The 22,697-nt window shown below is 43.0% G+C and overlaps 1 protein-coding gene and 1 long non-coding RNA gene across 23 annotated transcripts in view; one reads left to right on the plus strand and one right to left on the minus strand.

The window, feature by feature from the left end:
- The window catches only part of ESRRG (estrogen related receptor gamma), a 384,103-nt gene that overhangs the window by 13,552 nt on the left and 347,854 nt on the right, over window positions 1–22,697 (plus strand). For 5 of the 22 annotated variants that reach the window (NM_001396741.1, NM_001396734.1, NM_001396742.1 and 2 more), the window contains exon 1: window positions 5,545–5,675. The exons of 12 other annotated variants lie outside the window; for them this stretch is intronic. Coding sequence is in view for 2 of the 10 variants with exons in the window: in XM_046938774.1 (XP_046794730.1) it covers window positions 13,710–13,807 (98 nt within the window). In the remaining 8 variants the exon portion in view is untranslated. Of the gene's footprint in view, window positions 1–5,544; window positions 5,676–8,529; window positions 13,808–22,697 lie in introns of those variants that run through there. 5 more of the 22 variants (XM_046938776.1, XM_046938778.1, NM_001396744.1 and 2 more) reach the window with 3 other exon arrangements.
- Window positions 755–5,281, minus strand: LOC101750502. Its single transcript, XR_001465799.4, has 2 exons — window positions 4,453–5,281; window positions 755–1,824 (listed from the first exon to the last, which is right to left on the minus strand). It is a non-coding gene; the product is annotated as an uncharacterized LOC101750502 (long non-coding RNA).

Consider the following 22,697-nt stretch of genomic DNA (forward strand, 5'->3'; position numbering starts at 1 on the left):
GTTCCACCCTGCACTTAGTATCTTGTATGTACTTTGCACATACTGCATGTGGAAGGGCTCAAACTCCATTTTTACTTCAAATAACTGAGCTAGCAGTTACACAGTGTTTGTGCTTTCACGAAATGCAGTTTGTCACTGTTTAAAAGAGCAGAAATGAGACATGGTTCTGGCCTTGGTTCAGATGGAGTCATCCCTGCACTGCAGCTTGTCTGTCAAGGGCATCAAGGAAGGTGCCACTGAGCACTGTAGAATTAGTCTGCTACATATATGTAGTACTGGTACTTGCAGATGGCTCCTGGGCAGCTTTTATCTGCATCAAGTGAGCCAACGCCTGACTTCTTTGCCACCTTCTTTATACAATTAGTTCAACTTCCTCCAATACTTGGCCCAAGTCTTGTTAGAAGCAAGGCTGCAGAAGTCAAGTGAGCTTTTTTTTCTGTGAGGACTTGGATCTGACGTTAATTAGGTGGGGACCTCACTCTGATTCTGATCTCTGGTAAATTCACTCTTCAATATTGCGCTATTGCTAGTGTGTGAACCAAACGTCTACACTGATACTTACGTTAAGCCAAATGCAAGTTCTTTTTTTTTTTTCTTTCTGATTTGTAAGTATGTTGTTTAACAGACATGAGTAACCCATGTGGGATATCTTTCACACAGAGTAAAACCAATGTAAATTCACATGACTCAGGGATTTGTTTCAGTGCTTGTGTATAAACTCTCATTAGAAATGATTATGCTTGAAGATCAAAAGAAAAGTACACTCGCTTGTATTAATGTTTAATGCATAATTCACATTGTTAGAACAAAAAACAAAACAGTCAGTGGTTGTTATGACAAATATTAAACATCAGCGCTACTAACCAATTCCCAGAGAGAATCCTTCATTTCTCTGCGCTAGCCATGTGCTGAGGTTTCCTCTTGTTTCTGTTGTGTTGTTGTCCCCAAGACCTCTCCATTTCACAGACCTGTTCTTTGCTGGATCAACAGTCCCCTGTCCCAGCAGGAGCAGGGCAGATCCTGGACACCCTCTCACTGCAGGTGGCTCCTGCTTTTGGAGAGCTCCTAGTGGCAGCAGTGTAAAGCAGTCTAATCCAGCTGTTGACATGATAATGATTTTAGACATGCTCCTGCATGGTCCCCAAGCCCTCCTTGCCTCCGATTTCAGTCTTCTTTCAGCCTTACTATCAAGACTAGGCCCATGGCCAACATTACACCACAACAGGATTCAAGAGCTTGTTTTTTTTATCATGTTTATCTGTGTTTTTATCTTCTTCATCCAATGCTCACTTTTTTATCAGAAAGCTTTGTACTTAAATAAGCAGGCTTAGCATGAAGGAGACATACGTGAAATCCATTCCCTGTATCCTTCAGCCAAGAATGAGCACAGCAGAGTAAAGCCATGCTCATAATCACAACCGTAGCTCAAGAATGAGAACTGTGTTTGCAGCACTGATACATGAATAGCAAGGTGACTTCATCTGCACGCAGGAAGATCCTTCGGTACCTCTGCCTTTCACAAAAAGTAGGGTTTTTTTCTTTATATCTTCATAGCTTTCATTGGCTTTTACCATGTCAGTGTTTAAAGGTTCAGCAGTTTGTACCATCTAGCTTTTATATTTATGTTTCCCTTCAAAATTTATTTGTTTTACTATCTGAGCTTATATCTTTTTGTTTGTTTGTTTGTTTGTTTTTCTTCCCCCCTTTTTTTTGAGTTTAAAGCTTAGGAGTCTTAATTCAGGTCAGAGTTACCTCTCTTTGCAGGGAGGTGTGTGGCACAGAATGAGACAATAATGTTTGAAGATCTTTCCACTTGGCACAAAGCTGAAAAATAAAACAAGCAAACAAAAAAAATTCCTTTCTCATTATCATTCCAGTAACTTTCCTATGAACCTGTAGTGATACAACACAGCTGATTCTGAGCCCTCCTACGTCTATTCAGAGCAGAGTAACTGCAGTAGGCTTTTCTTGATTCAGGTCTCTGTAAGCAGATGTAAAACTAGCTCCCTGTTCCTAAGGTAACTCCTGGAAACCCCATTGTTTTGCAAGCCATCCTGTGCTAATCTGAGAGGTTCCTCATGTAGGAACTAGTGCTGCTGAATTATAACGGGTGTTTCATGCAGACACTACTGCTTTGAGCACTACATAGTCAAAGGACAAGCAGATCACGGGTGTTCAAGAGAACATAGACCTTTGGCTTTTGTTTTCCTTTTGTTAAGAATCTACTCAAAATATTTACAATTCAGAACCTGATATTTTCTGCAGTAGAGAGCCAAGTGTCTGCTCCAACACAGCTGAGAATGTACTCAGAGTATATGTTGTGTAAATTGTTTATTTATCTTGAGGAGTGCACATGGAAGCACTGTCCTTGAATTGATCATAAGCACATGGCTGCTGTACAGTTTCTGCTAAGAAAGAAAAACCTGTAATGAATTAAATATGCCTCACAATGAAAGAAGTAGGTCAAATGTTGGGCTAAATTAACCTTACGTTATACAGAAAGACTACGTACAGTGTGTTGTTTGCAGGTGTGCAATTTTGGACTTGTCTACGCACAAAATTATTCCAAAACACTTATTAGCTACATTGCAGTAATTACTCCTAACCAAAACCATATGTAGACAAATATCATGCCAGCCTAAGAGCTCACTTTTTTGAATTCTCTTAATCCACTTTAAAAGTGGATTAAATGAAACCAGGAAGAAGCTCTGTCGTTCCAGAATGAACAAGCCACCTGCACACAGTTCTGTTTTACATCCATCCACTACCTAATTCCAGCACAATTTTCCTGGCTTGAGAGGCTCTTAAGATATATCTACATGGCAAATGAACGAGTGATTATACACATACCAGTCTTTCCTTTACTCTCGCTAGTGTGAGTAACAGCAGTAATGAAAGATGGTGGCAAAGACCTCAGTGCAGCCCATTAGCTGGGGCCTACATACAGGAGCCCTTCTGGTCATGAGCAACATCTGCTGCAACACACCTCATCGTGCCCTCCCTTTAGACACAGCTCACGTCCCTGTGCTAATGCTGGGATGGGAATGCCTCCCTGCACCTCAGTGTATACACGCACCAAATTTTGCATATGTGATAGGACTGTGCAGCTGAACTAAGTAGAAAACTGGGCATTTAACTTCAGAGGTTAATCACATGAAGGAGATGCATGGCTCATATGTTTTTAATATACACACCTTTGACAGCTAAATGAAGTGTTGGCTCTGCGGCTGCATAGGCCAAATTAAATATGCTGTAGACAAGCACAACTGTGTTGATTTCACTAGGGCTGAATTTGGCTCCATAGGCAAGTTCATGCTTATTTGACTAATACTTGTTTTGTTGCCTATCTGCTCACTTCTTTTAATGAACTTAATGCATTTCAATATTCCTTTCAATGCATTCCAAAACCAGCAATTTGATTAACTAATTCCCTTTTAAAAGCATAACAATCGCAACTAAAATCTCCCTCTTAGGAGAGGTATGGAACAACTGTGCAGAGCATCTTGGGTAGCTATGCCATAACTTACATCTCTTTAAAGAAACTCCCCACATCAATGAGAAGAGCCTCACTGAAAAATAAATGGCAAAATACAGACAACAATCAAGCTACACAAAGTGCCTTTTAAGTCTACCAAGACCAATGTATCAGTAACGCACCCTGTGCTCTCCAGAGCTCTGCTGAGACAGTATACCTAAGACAAATAAATAGCCTAAATGCTGCTCAAAACAATTCTGAAACAGAAACACTATGCAAATTTGTCTTATAGACAGGACAGAAAGCACCTCGAGTAGCTTGTGTTAAAAATAAAAAGTACTTTTTCGATTTCATTCTCCTTAAAATGGTGCTTGGACTTCACTGTATTCTGTGGACTGACTTTTCCCCCCAAGTTAAAGAGCAAAGACTTTTTCCACTTAAAATGAGGCACTGTTTCAGAGTACCGAATCTGGCAGCAGCAAAAGTACATGCTAGATTCTCCATGGCTTCATCTTCTTAAAAAACTGGAAGAGCCAAACCTGATTAGTAACAATATTAAGCAAGGACAATCTTCTCTTTTGTTGTATTTAAATGAGGAAAATGAAAGCGTTAATGCTAATATTGAAGCTGCAACAATAATTTAGTTTCAGCCCTGTGCTGCTTCAGCTTTTCAGCTGCTCTGTGAACTGACTAGCTACACATACATGGCGAGCTGTTGTCAGAATAGGCAGTAGAAAATGCAATGTGGGATGGGGCCACTTGACACTGGGCCTTACTGCACGCTTTGGTCAGTGTGTAGATGCTGTGGTGAGTTGGCAGTTTGGGATATTAAAAGTGTATGCGTGCAATGACCTATCTTTGGCTGAAAGGGCACAGCGGTCCGTGCCATACCTGAAAGTGAGGCCTAGCACTGGAAATAACTTTGTGCAGAAAGAAGTGCACACAACTAAAAGGTTCCTGCCCCCGTGTATACTTACACTGAGGGACATGGATTAGCGGGCATGGTGGTGATGGGTTGATGGTTGGTCTAGATGATCTTAGTGGTCTTTTCCAATCTCAGCGATTCTATGGTCTTCCTTTTAGGAGCACAAACACCAAGGAAAGCAAACCAAGCCTAGTGCCACCCCCTACCCCTGCTCACAACAACCCCCAGTCACACAGGTTGACCTGGTGGCGGCAGGCCTCGTCACCACATGCTGGTCACCCACCACCCAGCCCGGCTCAGCATCTGCCAGCCTCCACACAACAGCACAGTGGCCCACGAGCAGCCCTTATGGGCCTGCGTTCCCCACGTCCCCTGCGCTCCCTCACGACACGGGGTGCCTTTTCCCTCAGTCCCGTTCCGTGCAGGGACATGGCGGGGCCCTGCTCTGCGCGTGCTGTGCTGTCCCATCCGCCGCATCCGGGTGGCACCCCCCTTCCCCCCCCCCGCCCGTTTCCGTGATTTTTTTTTCCTTTTTTTTTTTTTTTTTTCCCCCTTTTGCGTGTGCTTCCCTCCTCCAGGTGGGACCCGGCGGTGACCAACGCGGCTCGCCCGGCGCCCAGCGTCAACCTGAAGGTAAAATGAAAGACAAAAAGATGAACGCATGCCTGCTCCCCCGCGCCCGCCACCATCGCGGCCGGCAGCCCCCGCCGCGCGCCGGATTTCCTGTTTCGGCTTTTTTTCCCCCCTTCGTTTCGCTTAAAAACGCATGCAGAGAAACGCGCACGTATCCGGTACCGAGCCCAGGGGAGAAAAAATAAAATAAAATACATAACCCGGCCGCTTCCCCCTGCCGCTGCCAAGTTATCATTGAGAAAACAGACAGGCGGCGTGACGTCCCGGGTCAGGCCGAGTGCGGACCGGCGCTACCAAGGCGGCAGGGAGGCCCGGGGCCGCCGCCGGGGCCGCCGCCGCGGGGCCGGGGCCGCCGCCGCCCTCCTTCCGCCGCCCTCGCGCCCGCCGGGGCCGCGCCCGTCGCCGCCGCCGCCCCCCGCGCCCCCCGCCCCGCGGCAGCGGCGCCGCTCGGCCTGCGCCCGCCGGCGGCTCCCCCCTCTCCGGCGGAGGTCGGGGGAGCCCGGGGAAAGGAGGCGTGCGTAAAGATTTTGCAATGTCCCTGCATGGTGTTGTAGACTTTCCTAGCAAAGAAACCGGCTTCGGCTTCTTTAAAATCCCCGACGACTCACCTGACTAGCCGGCCTGCGGCTCCGCGCTGACCAGGTAACGCGGGGCCCCCTCTCCACCCGCTGACATTGCGGCGGGGCGGGGGCGGCGCGGAGGCGAGCCGCGGCCAACCCCCCCCTCCTCCGCCCCCAGCCCCGCACACTCACCCGCCGTCCCCCGGCCCGCCCGGTCATTGGCAATTGGGGGGGGGGGGATTTTTTTTTCTTTTTCTTTCCGCTAACCCCGCAATTCTGCCCTACCCCCCCTCCCCCCCCCCCTCCCTTCACAGGGTCAGGAGTGCCGGGGAAGTGACGGAGGCACAGTGAGAGTTCGGGGTCCCGGGGTGACTGCTACTTTAACACGGGGGGTCCTTCCCCTCAGGAAAGCTCCGTCCCGAAGCCGAGCGGGAGCCGCCGGGCCTGGCCGGACCCCGCCGGGCTGAAGCGGGGGCCGGGGGGGGGGGGGAGGGACACAAGGGCACACGTGCGGGGAGAGAGCGGGGGGGAGGGACGCTGCTGCGTGCCCCGGGCCTGGGGCTGCGTTGTGAGGCGGGGGGGGAAGCGGTGCCGGGCAGCGTTCGGAGCTCCCGTGGAGTTCACGCGCTTTGGGTTGCGCGTGGGAGGCGGCTGCGATGGGGGAGGCGGTGGGAAGGAGCCGAGTGCGAGTGAAGGTGAATGGCACAGGGCAGGCGGCCCGGCCCCCCGGCCCTCTCTGCTGCTCGGGGTGACCCCGCGCCTCAAAGTGCCGTTGTTTGTGGCCGCGGTACGGAAAGGGGGGAGGTGAGAACCCGAACGCCCTTTGCCTGAAAGCACCGAAGTTTTAAGCATGTAGCAGTAGCCCTGTCTGAGATACAAAGTGTAAAACTTATCTGATACATGTTTCCCCCTCTTCTCGAGCACAGAACGTTCCCGTGCCGCACGCGTTGCATGCGGCCGCGGTGAGGACGGGAGCACTTTGCGGTATAACCTACATTAGCTTATAGGTGGTGCGCTGAGCGTGTGACGGGGCTGAGCGTGGAGAAGTGCCCCGTAGGGCCGTGTCCCCGCTGCTGGGGGGTACCGAGGTGACCCTGGGGCCGGGGGGCCCTGCGGGCTGCCCGTGCTCCTCTCCAGGACCTTCCAGTTAAGATGTGCCGGGGGCAGGAGAAAGCAAACATGGCATTCAGCATGCTCATTATGAAAATAAGGCAAACAAATCGATTGCATTAATGGTATCGCAGTCATTCCATAGCGTTTTTTTTCTTCTTCTTTTCTATTATTATTTTTATTTCCCCCAGAAATTAAAAGGTTACTGCTGGAGTGTCGTGTCCCTATCTCAAACCCAGCACCACTTATTACTGCAACGGTATTTCAGTATTAAGTGATCTGGGAGATGATTTCATCTTTCATTTTGAATTCTGAATTTGAATCAGCATTAGAATGTCAGGGCTGCGAGATAAGGTGGGACGAACTAAGTAGACAGCTGAAGGGCTGCACTGAAGGTGCTGCGGGAAGGAGATGTGGGGCCGTTCACAGTAACCTTGTTTACAGGGACGATTCAATTGCAACCTGAATTTCAGCACGAGGCTGCCTGGACTAATGCCTGTGCGCTGGAAGCTGATCACGAGTGTCTTTTGCACTCTAAACCTTTGCTCTCCCCACGTTGCGTACTCGCAAAAAAACTTTTCTGGAAGGTTATTATGATTTTTCCAAGATGAAAATTAAGATGTTTCCCTGAAAGGAGCGCTGCTCTTTGAACTGCTGTGCGTTAGCAACAAAGTATTCACGAGGTCTGATTTTTTTTTTTTGTTTGTTTGTTTTTAATTCATTTTTTTTCCCCCGCTGTTGTGTCGGGATCAGTAGTTACACCGCCCCTTTTAACTTTAAGTCTACGGCTTTGATTAATTATATTTAAGTCCTGGAGGTTTTGAGCGTATTTTACAGCATGTGAAGCCGGTTCGAGTCAGGCTGTGAAGAGATGCACGCCGTATCGAGGAACAGCCCCGTAGTGGTCTGCTCCGTTTTTGTTTTCTTTTCTTAAAGCTGTTCCAGGAAAATCATGTGCATGGAGAGAGTGGGTGCTAAATGCCAGCAGCCGCATTAATGAAGAAAAAATGCTGTTGAAATACTTTGGAATAATAAATAGGATATGTAATGGTCAACCACAAGATAAAAATTTTACACAGTGTTTTTATGGCTCTAAATTGGCTGCGTTGTAAACCAAGCTTACTACTCTATTAAGTCATCATACTTTTCAATTATTTAAGATTTCTAGCCTAGCTATCTAATATCGTCTTCATTGTGCGTATCAGAAAATTATATATACAGCTGTAATTCCTTGTTAGTCTGTGAAGGCTGTGTTGCAGATGGGGGTTTAATTTTGGCTTATCAGGACAAATATTACAAAGCACGCACATGGCAAAATGATATGGAAATAGTCCCAGTCTGGTGGAATGGGGATAGTTACAGCGCTGAAATGTACCTAATACAATTTGAGATCCACTCACTAAGAAACCTTGACAGTATCTGCCTTCCAGGTACTGTGCATTTGGAAATACTATATCTCCATTTAAATGCAGATCTTCGGTTTTCTCCAGGGGGCAGTTGGCGAATCTTTCGATTGAACCACCAGCACTAGAAAAACTAACTGCAGATTTACTCATGGACAGGAGACCCTTTCAAGTCTGCCAGTTTAAAATAATGCTTTTAAAATTTCCTAATATTGCAGTTTTAGATTGATTTTTAAATGCCTTTTCAGAAGTCACACAAAAGGAATGTTGTCTTCGCTCCAAGTAGTTCAGTGTTTGCACACTTATTTAGCAATCTTAAGAGAGATAGCATTACAAGCCAGTTCTTTGTTTTTGCATTGGTATTGTGTATGCTTGTGAGTTTTGTCAAATGGACAGAGCAGTCTTGCTTTGATTTTGACCTAGATTCCTCTGGATTCTTCCTATACGGCTGGTACCTGCTCATTTCCTGCTGTGAAAATAGGAGAACAACTGTTGATGCTATCTAGCTGGGGCTGTTTGGGCACATCCAGTAAACTCCCCTCCTCCCTGAAGACCTCATTACTAATGGGTATGGTAGTGCTATATTTAAGGGAGTGCATGCGAGTATTTTCTCTCGTGACTTTTCAGTCTCTGAGGGTTTGATTCAAAGAAAGACAGAAAAAATGAGTGTAGTGAGTGAATTTATTTCTCATCCCGTATTGGGCATGTGCATTTTGCACTCTTGCACTGATGATCAGGGCCATGCTCTATTTGAAACAAATCTCGAATTCATCTTATCCCATACTTGCTTGAAACAAGGTGCCAGTAGGAGTCAGCCCTGCTTGGAGGGCTGTGTCCCACCCAGCCTGGGTCCCAAGCTGTTTGCAGTGCAACCTAGCCCTGGGATGTAGGGAATGGGAGCTGCCTCTCGGGATGAAGGTAGCACAAGGACCTGGTGCAGGGAGGCAAAACATTTGACATTTTCTGAGTCAGGCACTCCTGCCTGCTCAGGTGGGGAAACCACCCCATCACGGGAAGGGTGCTGCCTTCGCCCCCTGTGCCAGGTTGTGGAGGTGACACCCCTACTGTACATTCCTGCTAATGGCATACACCCCATTCTCTCCAATACTCAGGGTAAATGCACGCTTCAACCTTTTCATGGAGTTCAGGCAGGTCTAGAGAGTCAGATCTTATGTGCACCAGCATTGACGACAGAGGTGCTACTCAGCTTTGTTGGTGTTGCTAGCAGTACTTGCGAATTTGTGTTCCTAGTGGAAGTTTCAGTGGGATGGACTTCTTAAAGGGATGTTCTGCATATAGGTGTTGAAGGGAAAGCCAAGCCTGATACATTAACTTACTGCCTGTTTCATTCTGTTGAAATCAACTGGATTTCTTCATGCAAGTGCCTCACGCGTGCATGCCTTTGTTGGCATGCTAATCGGTGGGGATATTCCTTTGCTGAAAACCCTGTCCTGAGTCAAGTCTGGGCACGCATGCTCCTGTATGTGTGTATACAGGCTGAGCAGGGCCCATCCTTCGTAACACAATTTCTGCCTTTAATATCTGAATAAGATCTCTTATTGTTACTCAGCCATTAGGGGAAAGGGAAATGGAACTTTTCTCAAACAGCTTTTCTGTTGGGGAATCTAGTGGCAGTTGCTTTGAAGCATGTGTAATTGATTATCATACATTTATTTTAAAAAGGAGACATAACAAGGAATCTAACATGATGTTTTGGAATATATCTTCTCCCCACAATGTTCTTGAGGGAAATGTAAGGTTGCAGGCATCATTTCATGCCCTGTATGTTTTTGAACATAAATCAAAGAAATTGTTGGAGAGTTATAGATGTTCATAGCAACTGTAGCTATAATAAACACATGCAGTATATATTTTCCAAGCTATTTTGTATGGGTGAAAAGCTGAAGCTGGCATTTTGTACGAACAATTCAACTTAATCACTGAAAATTTATTTCCTAGTTAGCGTGGATTACCAGCCTAGCATGAAGTTGTACACCTTGGCTGAAGCACATCTGTGAGGGAAGCCTTGGTTAAAACTGGGGAAGGATTTAAATTGTAATCTAGACACCCTGAATAAATTATTCCGAATGTCACATATATTGTGATGCCTCCATGGCAATATTTACATCTATGCTATTGTTTATATCGGCTTCAAAATATGCTGATTACTTTGGGGAGCAAATAAAGGGCAAGAATGTTACGGAAAACAAACAGATAAAGAAGAACTTTAATTGTACACATAGTCACATTTTGTATTATAGTACATAGAACAGGAAGGATAATCCTGACTGATCAGGTGGTACAGAGCTGCAAGTGAGAACAACACCAAGCTTAAGCATACATGTTTCTTGGCAACTGTGTTTGGTTTTGTTTGAAGTTCTTCATAGATGAAAAGGGACAAAATGCTATGATGGAAGAATTTCCATGAGAAGAGTGTGTAGACTTGATGAGTGAGGATGAGGAAGGTTTCCCTTATGCTGACATTGATCCAAACGCATTAAAATGTTAAAAAGAAAATACAGTAGTCGTAGTTAATGTCTATATGGACTGACTGGGGATGCATGCAGAAATTAGGCAGGTCTGGAGGAACTGAGTTTGGGACCTCATATTCAACAAAAATTCTGAATGAAAAAAGAAAAAGAAGAGGAAGATTGCTACTGAAAATTTGGGGATTTAATTTGGGGATTGGGGAAAGGTCTGACTTTTAAAGTCGTCATCATGTTTCTGCTGGAATTCTGTTTCACTGTGGTTACTTTCAGTAATTCTTTCATTACAATACCCAGGCACCCCTTTTAAAAGAGAAATCTGGTAACTAATTACTTGATTCCTGGAAAGGAGGCTTTAAAATACACAACGAACATCCAAAAAGTCACACTAAAACTGAGAATTCACACCATTTATAGTTGTTTGTAGTGTTAGTCTTAAATGACTGGCTGTTGATGATGTGTTCTAATTGTAAGACCCGCATGAATTAAATGAGAGCTTTGTAAATGATTACAGCTGATGGACAAAAGGATGGCATGGCATGGCCCGGCCCTCCTTTGGCACCAGCAGTGGTTTGGGTGTCAGAGGCAGTGGGGCTAGTTTCCCAGAGCCTGGACATAGGTGGAGGAGGGATGGAGTCACACATCTTCTGATGCTGTGTAGGCTCAGGGCTAGCTTCCTTTCATTTCTCTCCTAATTCTTGTTGCTGTCCCCCGAAAACCCAATGAGAAAATCAGAAGGGGGCAAACAAGGGAAGGTAGAACGTGCCAGGTTGAGGGATAGTTGGCAAGTCTGGGAGAAGAAGGATTTTGCTGTTGTGTGTCCTGTGTTGGGATCAGTGTATACTTGTACGAAAAAAGAGTTGAAGGAGCAATGTCCCAGATACGGACTTACATGACTGCGAGTGATATGACATAATCGCGTAGGAGATGGAAAGAGAAATGGAGTCTTCATTCCTGGGTGGGCATCCTCCAGCCCTGACCAAGTTCTAGGGTGAGCAGGGGGTGGTACTGCTGAGCATGATTGAGTTATTCTTCTCCTGCAGAATGTGGAAGATTCAGACCATCTGTGTAGACATGTGGGCTCTTGGTGAGGAAACTTCATTCACTGATATTTCTGTTTCCGCTGGGGTGAATGTCTTGAGTTTCATCTGCCAAAAAGAGCTTGTTTTACTCTGTGCTGAATTTCTAACAGGAAAAAGAAAAGTGACACCAAACATTTCTTGCTGAATTAAGGACAAACGAGACCAGGTGGACAAAGGTTGGGAGCAAAGTATGCAGAGCCTGGGCAGCAGGTTGGGTACTGGAGCACAGAGAGCAGGTTGTCCAAGGTCATTGCTGCTCTTATGGCACAGCTTGGAGCTGCACTCCGAAACTCAGGTTTTAGTCCATTACCTCCCCAACATGCAATTCTTGTCTCACAGCTTGAGCAATGGAAGCAGAGAAACCTTGCTTTTGTAACATGCATTAAGTTATATGGCGCTGGTTTCAGCATGGAAAGGTGAGGAGGTGTGTTCCTAGTTATGCAGCCAGGCAGTGGTAGAAGCTTAGAGTACGACTTCACCACCAGGATGGCATTTCCTTTGCTTGCCTCATCTCTCCAGGGAGAAGATTTATGTTTCTTCTTGGTGTTTTTTTAATTCAAAGGGTGTGAACTGTGAGTACCTCTCAAAATTGGGCCACCAACACTTACGCTTGTTTGTGCTTGCGAGTGTGCATGCGTGTGCAACGTGCATGCTCAGATGTTGTGCGTGCACAGGATCTCAATTATTTTCCTGTTTGAATCAGTGAACATGCTGTCTTGATGTACTGTCAGTTTTGCTTTCTGCCCTTTGGAATAAAGTTCAAAATGTTAAAGAAATAACACACAATATATTAGGAGCTAGGATAGTCATAGTGCCCAAGGGGAAAGGAGTGTGGTGAATAATCTGTTTTATGAATGCTTAAAATAAAACCTTAGCTACTCCTAACCCAACTCTGTAGTGATGTACTTGCAAAAAGTGCTCTTCTAAATGTTGTTTTGGGGTTTGGTTGTTATCCTGAAGGGAGTGGTAGCCCCCCCCAGAAAGCAGCATGCAGGGTCTTGGTCATGCTCTGGACACGGGTCGTGATTGTTCTTCTGAGCATTACTCTGGGCTAAGTGCTGAGGCAACTAAATTGAAATTAATCCTTGGTAATTCTTTAAAATCAAACATTGCTGCCAAGTTTAGGGGTCAAAACAGCTCTAGCATGTTTATATATCGCTTTTCTGGTTTCATCAATTCATGTGGACAGCAGTAAGAGGTGCAGGACTGGGGCTGGGTCCTGCCTGTCTTCCGTGGTGCTGGGGCCGAGCTGCAAGCTGGGGTGGTACCGGTGTGTGGTTGGAGTCACAGCACTGGAGTCCCAGGCTCCTCCAATCTGGGGGCACTGGGCTCCACAGATCTGATCCAGTGCTGAAGGGTCTAACTTGGCTATTAAATGAAAGAACTGGCCCCCTCCCACTCCCCAGATCTGTTGGTTTGTACTCCGTTTCAGAAGACAACAGCTGGGATGTATGCAGCTGATGCAGGGAAGGTTGGGGTTATATTTAGGGTAAGCAGGATGCCCACTGTACTTACTGAACAATTCTGAGGCATAAAATGCTTTTGGGTGCAGCTCTAGCTTCTCATCTGCAAATACCACAATCAAGATAAAGCAAAATATCTCATGGTGAATTCTGCAGTTTGTAGTCCTGACAGACTGAAACCTCCTTTAACAGTGACCGAGACTTCTGCTTGTACTGTGACAAGCAGGGGTTTCAGATAGTGTTAATGGCGGTAATACGGTAAATGTGGGTTTCTGAAGTCCTGCAGGACATGCAGCAAGCCCCAGTGATTCAGACTGGGTGAAGTTGTCAAAGGTTGCTCTGCTCTCCAGAGCCTGGCAATAGCTCCACTGAAATGTGATGCCATTGGTTTTCAGCAAAGGTTTCTTTCTGCAGGGCTGCAAACAGAGATCAGCTGCTACTGTGTATACACAACTAGGGAGCAAATCAACCAGCACATTTAAGGAGCCTTTTTAACCCTGAGACTTTCCAAGATTTCTTCTTCACACAGGAAGTTTCCTTTATATTGTCAGATTTAGCACTTTGCTCATGTAATGAGATCAGAGCTAGGATCACTGCTGCACAGTAGAAAGACTTCCTTAAGACATTTGTCCTTGAAACTGCACCAAACTCTTGGAAGAACCCAGAACCTGTAAGTATGTATGCTATAGGCAACAATAGCACAGAGCAACGCTGCAATCAACCATTATACAATATCCGATTAGCAGTGCAGGAGGGGTTGTTTTCAGATGTTATGTTGCGTTCATTTTCAGTTTGTTCTAAGGAAACAAATCAATTCGGGCTTCTGATACAGTGACTTTGCAGTAGATGAGCTAGTAATGTGTTTGATTTAACTATTCGTTGCTCTCGTGGGACAATGATTGTAGCCAGCATCCTGTACAGAACTTTTCTAATGTTATTAGGCATTTTAAATGATTTTTGGTATCCATCGTGCAGATAAGTTTTTCCTTTGCTGTTTGATTTTGGCAACCCCACCCTACGACAAACTATAAATAACAGGGCAAAGGGAATTAGCGCACATTGTTCTTAGGTAGCCATAAAATATATTTGTTTTTGTGGCTTAATTTACTCGTTAGTAACATTCCAGCGTTTGGGGGTATTTTTTGTCTTAATTGAATTCTACTCAGAGCTGTCTGTTCTGTGTTTTACGGTCTTGTATGTGTCTGTTTAAGTTACTTTGCTGGGACTGCAGTCTGGTTAAACCTGTATTTAAGCACTATTTATATTCTGATCACATTTCTGGTAAAATAAGTGTTTAGAGGCTTTAAAAAAAAAAATCTCAAACAGTATAGTTTTATTAGCAGTGAGCACCAGAGGAGGCACAACATGGACGAATGTCAGATGTAGACCACAGAACCAAGTCCTCTGTGCACTAAGTCTGAGCCGAACCTGTCCGCTTTTGTGACTACAACTAATAAAAGCCCAGAGCTCCCTTTTGATAAATTTTTAATATGCAACAATCCTTATGTTTATAAGATTAATTTCTCCCAGGTTAGCCTGATTGATGGCTGGATTGTGGTTTCTTAAGAGCTTTCTCCACGAAACCCCCCAGAAGATCTGCATTCCATTTAACTAGTGAATGTAAAAACTGGTAACCATGGATTCAGCCACCACTAACTGTCGAGAGCAATGACTTGTTGTAAACAATACAAATGAGCCAGGATAGCAGAAGCAACCAGACATGAAATGATTTTAATAGAAATTACGGTAAAGGTCATGTGATACTGTATCGGCTTGAATTCAGTGTTAAAGGGAAAGTATTTCAGATTTGCAGGTTTGATTTAAATTGTACATCTCCGGGAGCTTCACGTTTGCATGAGACCCGCAGAAGGGAAAATGAAGCAGTGTTTGGAAATGCCTCTGCTTAATTGCATATTATGGCTTATACCCTGATCCCGAAAATGTATGAGTAACTCTAATCAGTGAGATTATTCACGTACTTAAAATTAGGTAGTTGTATAAGTGTTTGTAGGATCAAGGCCTTTCTAGGTAAGTTAGGAAGGGAAAAAAATTTAAATTGTAAGGAAATAATAACCTGTCACTAATGATAAATCATGGAAATGGGAGTTTTAGCACTGGTGTGCGGTTCACTTGGAAATTGTTTGCTTGTTTGGATAACAGGAAAACAAGTTATATTTATCCCTTCATTTTTAAATGTTATGACTTTCATTTCTCATATCCACCATTCCTCAAATCCTCTTCCTAATTTATAGCCTCTCTCCTTTGGATAACTGGTACATTGGGGTGTCAGCTATTATAATACAGCATGATGATAGGCACATGCAGATCGCATGAGCAGTTGTGTGTCCTATCTCAAGAGTTTCCATCCCTACAAAATCTTTGCTGACTCCCAGCTGTCACATGGCTGTCACTCACAAATTCTAACCATAACCAAATCCTTTTCTGTGTGCATGCGCTAACCAAACCTTGCTACGTCCCTGTGTGCGCAGGCACAAATGGCCCTGCTTTAAGCACTTTCTCTGTGTAAATTGGGCTCCCCCCCAAGCCTGCTGCATTCCACTAATATTTCTCCATTAATTTGTTCTTGGGCACTGCTTCCCTGTCATGCCTCTGCTAACCACACGTCCTTTGTAAGAAGGAACCTGGAATAATAATAGCAGTTGGTCAGAAATGCAAACAAAAATAACTTTGTGCTTTATGTAATACAACAACTCAAATTAGTACCAATCTAAACTCACAACTTCCACCCTAAATGCCTCAAAAGTTTTAACTCTTAGTGTTCTGTAGGCAAAACTGTCACCTTGCAGCATACTGACTTGACCCGTTTGAGTACCGCATTTCCTTAACACTCAGATCTTCTGGAAAAGCCAGGAGTAGTTCCAGCCTAGGTCTGGATTATTTCTATTTTCAATTATTTCTGTCTTTCTAGAGTTGCATATCTATATGTTGCTTTACCAGTAATTATGGTTTATATGTTTTTCAATCAGAAATATTTTAAAGAATTTCTCATCAGTCTTTTACAGGTGAGCAATCTCTGTCAAGCCGAGGTTGCAGCTGAAGATGTGTAGGTAGATACAGGACAAGTCTTCCTTTCCCTGTTCTTCTGAGATGACTTGTCAACCTGGGTGGGTTTGTTGTGTGAGTCAGGAAGGTAAGACTTAGCTTATTACATAGATTAACAGCAAGTCACTCACTTAATACAGACAAAAATGGACTGTCTTCTACTGGAAAAAAAAAAATCCACCACCAACAAAACAACAGGCAACCAACTTTTCAATAAGGAGGTAAAGGAAGATTTGAAAAAAAAAAAAAAGCCAAATTGCAAAACATTTTCTGTCGGGGCTGGTTATAGAGAGGATATTCCTGTAAATCAGACCTACAACATTACCAAAAAGGAGGAGGACAGAAAGGGTATCATCTTAACTTTGCATGCACAATCTGGGAGAACTGAAAGTAACGTGCTGATGAAAGCAATGAGAGTTGAGACCAACATCTGAGTGACCTGGGGAAAGCACACTGGGCTATCCATCATGGGCTCTTTATGTACCATTAATAATTCTTGCAACTCTTCAAAAACAGGTGGGGGAATGGAGAATTGTTGTGCTTGGCTGAAGAACCAGGATTCAATCTGGAAAGATAGTGAAATATTCAGGAAGGAAGGAGCATGTAATGCTTCCATGGACTTACCTGCCATGGCACAATAGGTGGTTTTCCTTTGCTCAAAGTATCTTTGGTATCTTTGCAATCTGTGATATATGCACAAGTCTACTTTCCTGTATTCTGCATCAAAAATTGATTCTGTAATGTAAAACTTTGAGCAGTTAGTGGATGAGCTGCTAGAACTCTTTCCCCATTTGCAGGTAAGAAGAGTTGGAAGGCAAGTTCCTTTGTTTCTCTCCCAGTTTGTAAAGTTCAGGTGCTGTATTGGGTATTTGCAGAAGATTTAGGCTAGAATTCTCACTGGAAGCAGAGCCTTGTAACAATGGATTTAAGTCCCCAGAATGGAGACAGTGGTGTTTTACTTGTAGAGAAGTCTCACATACTTGGTGACTAGTAGAAATACTATAAAAATATTTGGTAACAATTAATGTCAATATCCCTTCTAAACATGGTTATAATAATAATAAAAATAATAATTAAACTATAATAATAAATTGTATTTTATGATTATAATTCTAATCTACCACTTCTATTCAAACTGCTTTTATTGATTGGGTAGTATTTGGATATGTAAATATCATATCAATAGTCCTATCAGCTAAATTCAAGTGCTGTTGAGTAAAGGCAGCCTTGATATAGAAGTGCCAAGCGTGAGGAATAGAGAGTAAACTGGTACCTAGATCGCTCACAACTAATTGTTGAGACTGCCAGTTCTCGTGCAGGTAGGCGAGAAATAAATTTGTAGTTCTTGTCAGGTGGACTACTGGCTATCAAGAACTGGACTGAAACTACTTAATTTCATGGAGCATAGCAAACTATTTGGTCACTGAACGACACAACACTGTTCTTTAAATTATTAACTCTATGTGAACAGTATGGTGTTTGATAAATTACCACTCCTCTCTAGTTTATTTCTTAGCTGATGTGAGTAAGTGAAGCTTTTTGAGAACTCACTCAGTCTTATGAGCATTTCTGAACGTGCTTCTCATGGGATATCGAAGACCCATGGCTTATGGACTATAAATTTCTCTAGGTTAGCAAACGTGTTGTGGGGTCAACAGACAGGACTGTGGTCAGAATTGGCTGGATTAACTTTCCATTAACTTTCTGTGACTAGAAGGTCTTTCATTATTCTGTATTATTCCTTTGTACAAAATAAGGTCATTCTCTGTATATTTTAGTTTTAATAGAACCAGACTGCCACTGACCATTAGGTTTTGCATGCATAGACTCTCTTCTTTCTGGCAAAGCTTTAGGCTCAGATCCACAAAAGGATTAGGTGCCTTAAGTAGGACTTAAGGGGATTTAGGCATTGAAAGCCCAAACCGAGATCCTCAATATTCCCACTGAACTGCCATTTAACCTTAGAAGTTGCCTAACCTATGTGAATGCCTACATTTTCAATCCAGCTTTCCCAGATGGTCAAAGATCTGCTTTGGATATTCTCAAGCATTTCCATCCTGACAAGGTTGAGCCTCTCTGCTCCCATCTTTTCCCCCATGTCATGGCAGACTTCAGAAAAAGTGAGCTCCTCTTGCAGGACTACGGCTCTCTGTGTGCAATGTATCTCACCTTCTCCAGTTGTGTCCTTGAATGAAAGGACTCTTCATGAAGTTTCTGTCAGGAGCAATCTGGGAACCTTGAAAAAAATGTCAAAACTTAGAAATTTGATCATTACTGTGTAGGGCCAAAGGTCCTTGAGAAGAAGTGAGACTTCAGATGCAGCACAGCCTTCATTGTCACCTTCTGGCAGTCTTGGACTGTTTGCTCCTGGGCAGTGACCTCTCATGAATTACCAGCATAAAACACAGGAGCAGCTATCAGGGCTGAGGGCTCCATTACATTATCAAAACATCTAAAATTTGGGTACTGGCTTGTGAAATTATACCACTTTGAATCCAGGCTTGCTGTTTTGCAATAGTAGTTTTATAGGGAAGAACTTTTAAAAACTTTTTTTCTGCAAGGAATCACATAGAATCCCACCTGTCTCTGTGACACGTGGCAAATATTCCATTTTCTGAAAGCCTGACTTGTTGGGGTGTTTCATACGCACACCCAGAAATAATAATCGCTTTCTGAATTCCTTGAGCTGTGAGGGAGTGATGGCTGCCTGGCTTTGTGGAGGTGAAAGCAAATCATGTTGTGTTAGCAGCTGAGTAAGTGGTCCTGTGCCATCACTTATTTCTCAGCTGTACTCGTGACATTTTATGTGTTCTTAGCCATGTCTGCTGTTTGTTTAAATCCTGCTCAGTTCCTTGATGTATCAGTTTTCTGTAGACTTTTGTTCGAGTAGTCCCAAATGCTATCCCATTTCAAATAGATGAAACCTTATCAGCAAATAGTCTTTAATCAATAACCTTAACTCTTTCCCTTAGCTCTGCATAGGCTCATTTTGACCTTTAATTTTTAAAACATTAGGTCTTTTTTTTTTTTTATTTTATGAGGGGGCCATACGTAGAAAATTTGTCAGAATTTCTACAGAATCATCCCTTCTTTTTTAGTCAGAAGTTGTACAGATGCACACTTTTCTGCACATTAATAGGTAAGTCTTTTTTCCCTGCTGAAAACCCAGAGTTTTTCTCAGGGAAGTTAGTAGTTTTCTAATTTTTCAGAGTTGGTTGGACTGCGTGCAACCTTAATGATGTTTATTACTACTTTTAATTTATGTGTGTATGCAATCCTATAAACAACAGTATGGAGCCAAAAACATTTTTATAAAGGTATAGCCTAGAAACTATACAAGCACTCAGTCAGATGTACTCTGAAAATTAGGAAACTGCGATCAGAAGCTATATATAACAAACAAAATTAACATCTAATAATGATTATTATGTGTATTGTACAAGAACAAGTTGTGCTTATGTTTGGGTAGATGACATTTTTAGGACTATCTAATATAATGACATCTTAATAGCTAAGAATGTTATCTGTTTTTAAAATCGATACAGAGAGATCTGTTATTTTAATGGAGAGTATATATGTTATAAACTACTGTGCACCTTTCAGTCCACTAACTCTGTGCTTTCAGCATAGCATGCTTGAATCGTGACATATTTATCTGAGTATTTTAATGCATACAAACATTAGCTCCTGGGCACATCTTTCATAATTTCACTTGTACTTTTGAATTATTTGTCATACAATCACACTGTGACATTTCAAGGACAGACTGATCAAGTTTGTCAGGGACACTCCTGTGAGTGTTTCTGTTTTGCTGTTTTACCTCTTCTACTGCAGAAGATCTGCTCCTGGACTTCTCCAAAGATACCAGCTTGCTACACGGAGTGACAAATCAGATATAGCACAGTAAGGTGACAGAAAGAAACATATTGCTGTCTGATTGCAGGAAGGAGATAGCAATGTGAGTGTTAAATCATAGTACCTAATGAATGTATGGCTATTGTATGTGACCAATTTTAGGTATAGGAAGTTCAGCAAATATTGTGTGTTCATGGTTGCCAGATCCCTTGCATGCTTGCTAAATCCTATACACAGCACTTCCGTTGACTGGGTTACTCACTGAGCTTTTAATAGTCAGCTTAATTTTAGTTAAGGTTCAGTTTAGTAACTCTTGCAATTAGTGGAAAATATTGCCCATGTTCATTTGGTAAAGCATACTACATATAATATACATATGCACTGTACATGCAGAGGTGAAAGATAACGGATTGATTCTTATGGATCCCATAGTCTGGCTTTTAAGGATAAATTACAGAACCTTTTAATTATTGGAGGTAATCTGGCAGAAAATTGAATCTTGGGTTTGTGTGAGAGGAATTTTGGTCTCCCTTGCTCACCATAACTTCCTAATCCTAAAAGCAGCTTCTAGGATCCCCGATGACCTGTCAGCTGGTGTGTTTCATGTTGGTGCAGGAGAAATGCTGCTTCTGATGTGGGCTTAGACCCTCTGTAAAAGCAAGAAGTCTTATTTTTCAAGGCAAGCAAGAAGCCTTATTGTCAAAACAAGGTTTTCAGCCTTGTAATGCTTATTTGCTTTGTCTCTGTGGAAGCAGCCAAAGTATAGGGAGGTAAGTCTGTTGCTTGTCTCTTTTCAGAGATTTTTTGTTGTTTTTGCTTTATGGGTACAGGTAAACAACTTGGGGTACAGGTGAACTTTTTGCCATAATATAAAACATACACAGTAGATTAGACTTCCACCATCCAGAGAACACTTTGAAAAGTACTAGGGACAATATCCATAACTAAGAATTTGTTTGAAAATAAAGGCAGAGGTACAACGTGGCAACAATCAAATGAATCAAGGGGATAGATTTTTTTTTTATTATTATTTTATTTTATTTATTTTTTGCGGAGTGAATAGGTTAAAACATATCTAGCTGATGTTGCTGGAAAATGAGGGCCTATATCTTCCTGCAGAATGGATACTACAAGGATGATTAGAGTGGTGTCTTTGATATGTGGTCGTGGCTGATCTAGGATTTCTCAGATTCACAGATGCTCCAAATGCAGTTCTCTCTGACAAAATAATCTAGAGTTGCATAATTGATTGCACACAATGCAGTTTTTATCAACATGTTAGCTCTTGCTCAGAAGTAAGTACCGGGTACTTCTGTGTGGGTTGAAATTCAGGAGCCCGTGTCTCCCAGTGCAGCAAGCCCAGGATCTGCTCTATTGGGCTCTGCTCCATTACAGTGCAAGTCAATGTCTTGAGACTGTCTTGTGGGCACAGATTCCTAACTAGAGTAGGACTACATGAATGTAATTAAAGATAATAGTATCTTTTCCGTAGGTATGTAACGTGGAGAAGGTAAGGCTGGGAACAGACTCCTGTCAAGTCGCATGAAGAACTGGAAGCTGAGAGCTCTGGTTTGTAGGCGGATGTAGTTAAGTGAGGATCTTTATGTATGAAATCATTCTCCAGCTGTATGGAAAAGCATGAAGGATAAAACCTTGGCTTCAATGAGATCAGTGGGAATCTGTGTTGATAACTTTGTATATTCCGTATACTCCTTTTGTACTCTTCTCACTGGTGATAGAAACCCCAGTACAGACTTCAACATTGATGATAGTAATGTAACAGAATAAAAAAAATACTACCAAAGACAGGAGTTTTAAAGCTCTCTATTTTATATTTTGACGCTGTTATTTTGACTGATACCAGCACAGAAACTGAAATGTTTGTGGGGCTTTTTGCCAGGCAGGGTAAAAATGATTGGTTTTTGTTTTTGTTTTTTTTTTTTTCTTTTCCTTTTTTCTCAGTGTTAGGATACTGGGAATCAAGACTGTGGGCACTAATTGAAAGGGAGACCTCAAAAGAGGAAAAATAGCAGTGCTTTACAGAACTGTTTATAAAATATTTGAACTCCTTAATAGAAAGGAGCTGCAAGAAATTTCAGGCAGATATTCCTCTTTAACAGAAATCTGTACTTGGGCTTCTGGTAGTCTCCTTTATTTATAACAAAACCTTTGAATATCATTCCAAGTTGTTCAGCTATCATAAGTGATGTGATAATGAGGACAGAGTATAGGTCACGAATCTGCAAGTACGTGTGAGGAGATTGGTGAGCTTAACCTACCAGGTGAAAGAAAGGTTAGTATAGCAACTGCACGAACACTTCAAAGCATGCAGCTAGTTTGCTGCACTAACTTAATTATCCCTGCTATAGATATGTTTGGCAAACATATCTATAGCCCAGATACTATTACTTTGCTGTGGGAAATAGCAGAGGACTTCTGCTTGGCTGCCAGTTGACGGAAGCCTTCCTTCTCCTTCCTTGAATTACTGTTTTCAAGGACTTTCCTTGCCTCTTTGCCCATTTGATGAATAGAAACCTTTCTTCTTAACGGTAGAAAATATCATAAGATTGAGAATGGTGCGTTCCAATGGGATAGGTGCAAAATGATGAAGTAAGTCTGGTGAGGACTTCATCCTATTTTAA

This window comes from Gallus gallus, chromosome 3 (assembly GCF_016699485.2).
Source record: "Gallus gallus isolate bGalGal1 chromosome 3, bGalGal1.mat.broiler.GRCg7b, whole genome shotgun sequence".
Taxonomy (NCBI): domain Eukaryota; kingdom Metazoa; phylum Chordata; class Aves; order Galliformes; family Phasianidae; genus Gallus; species Gallus gallus.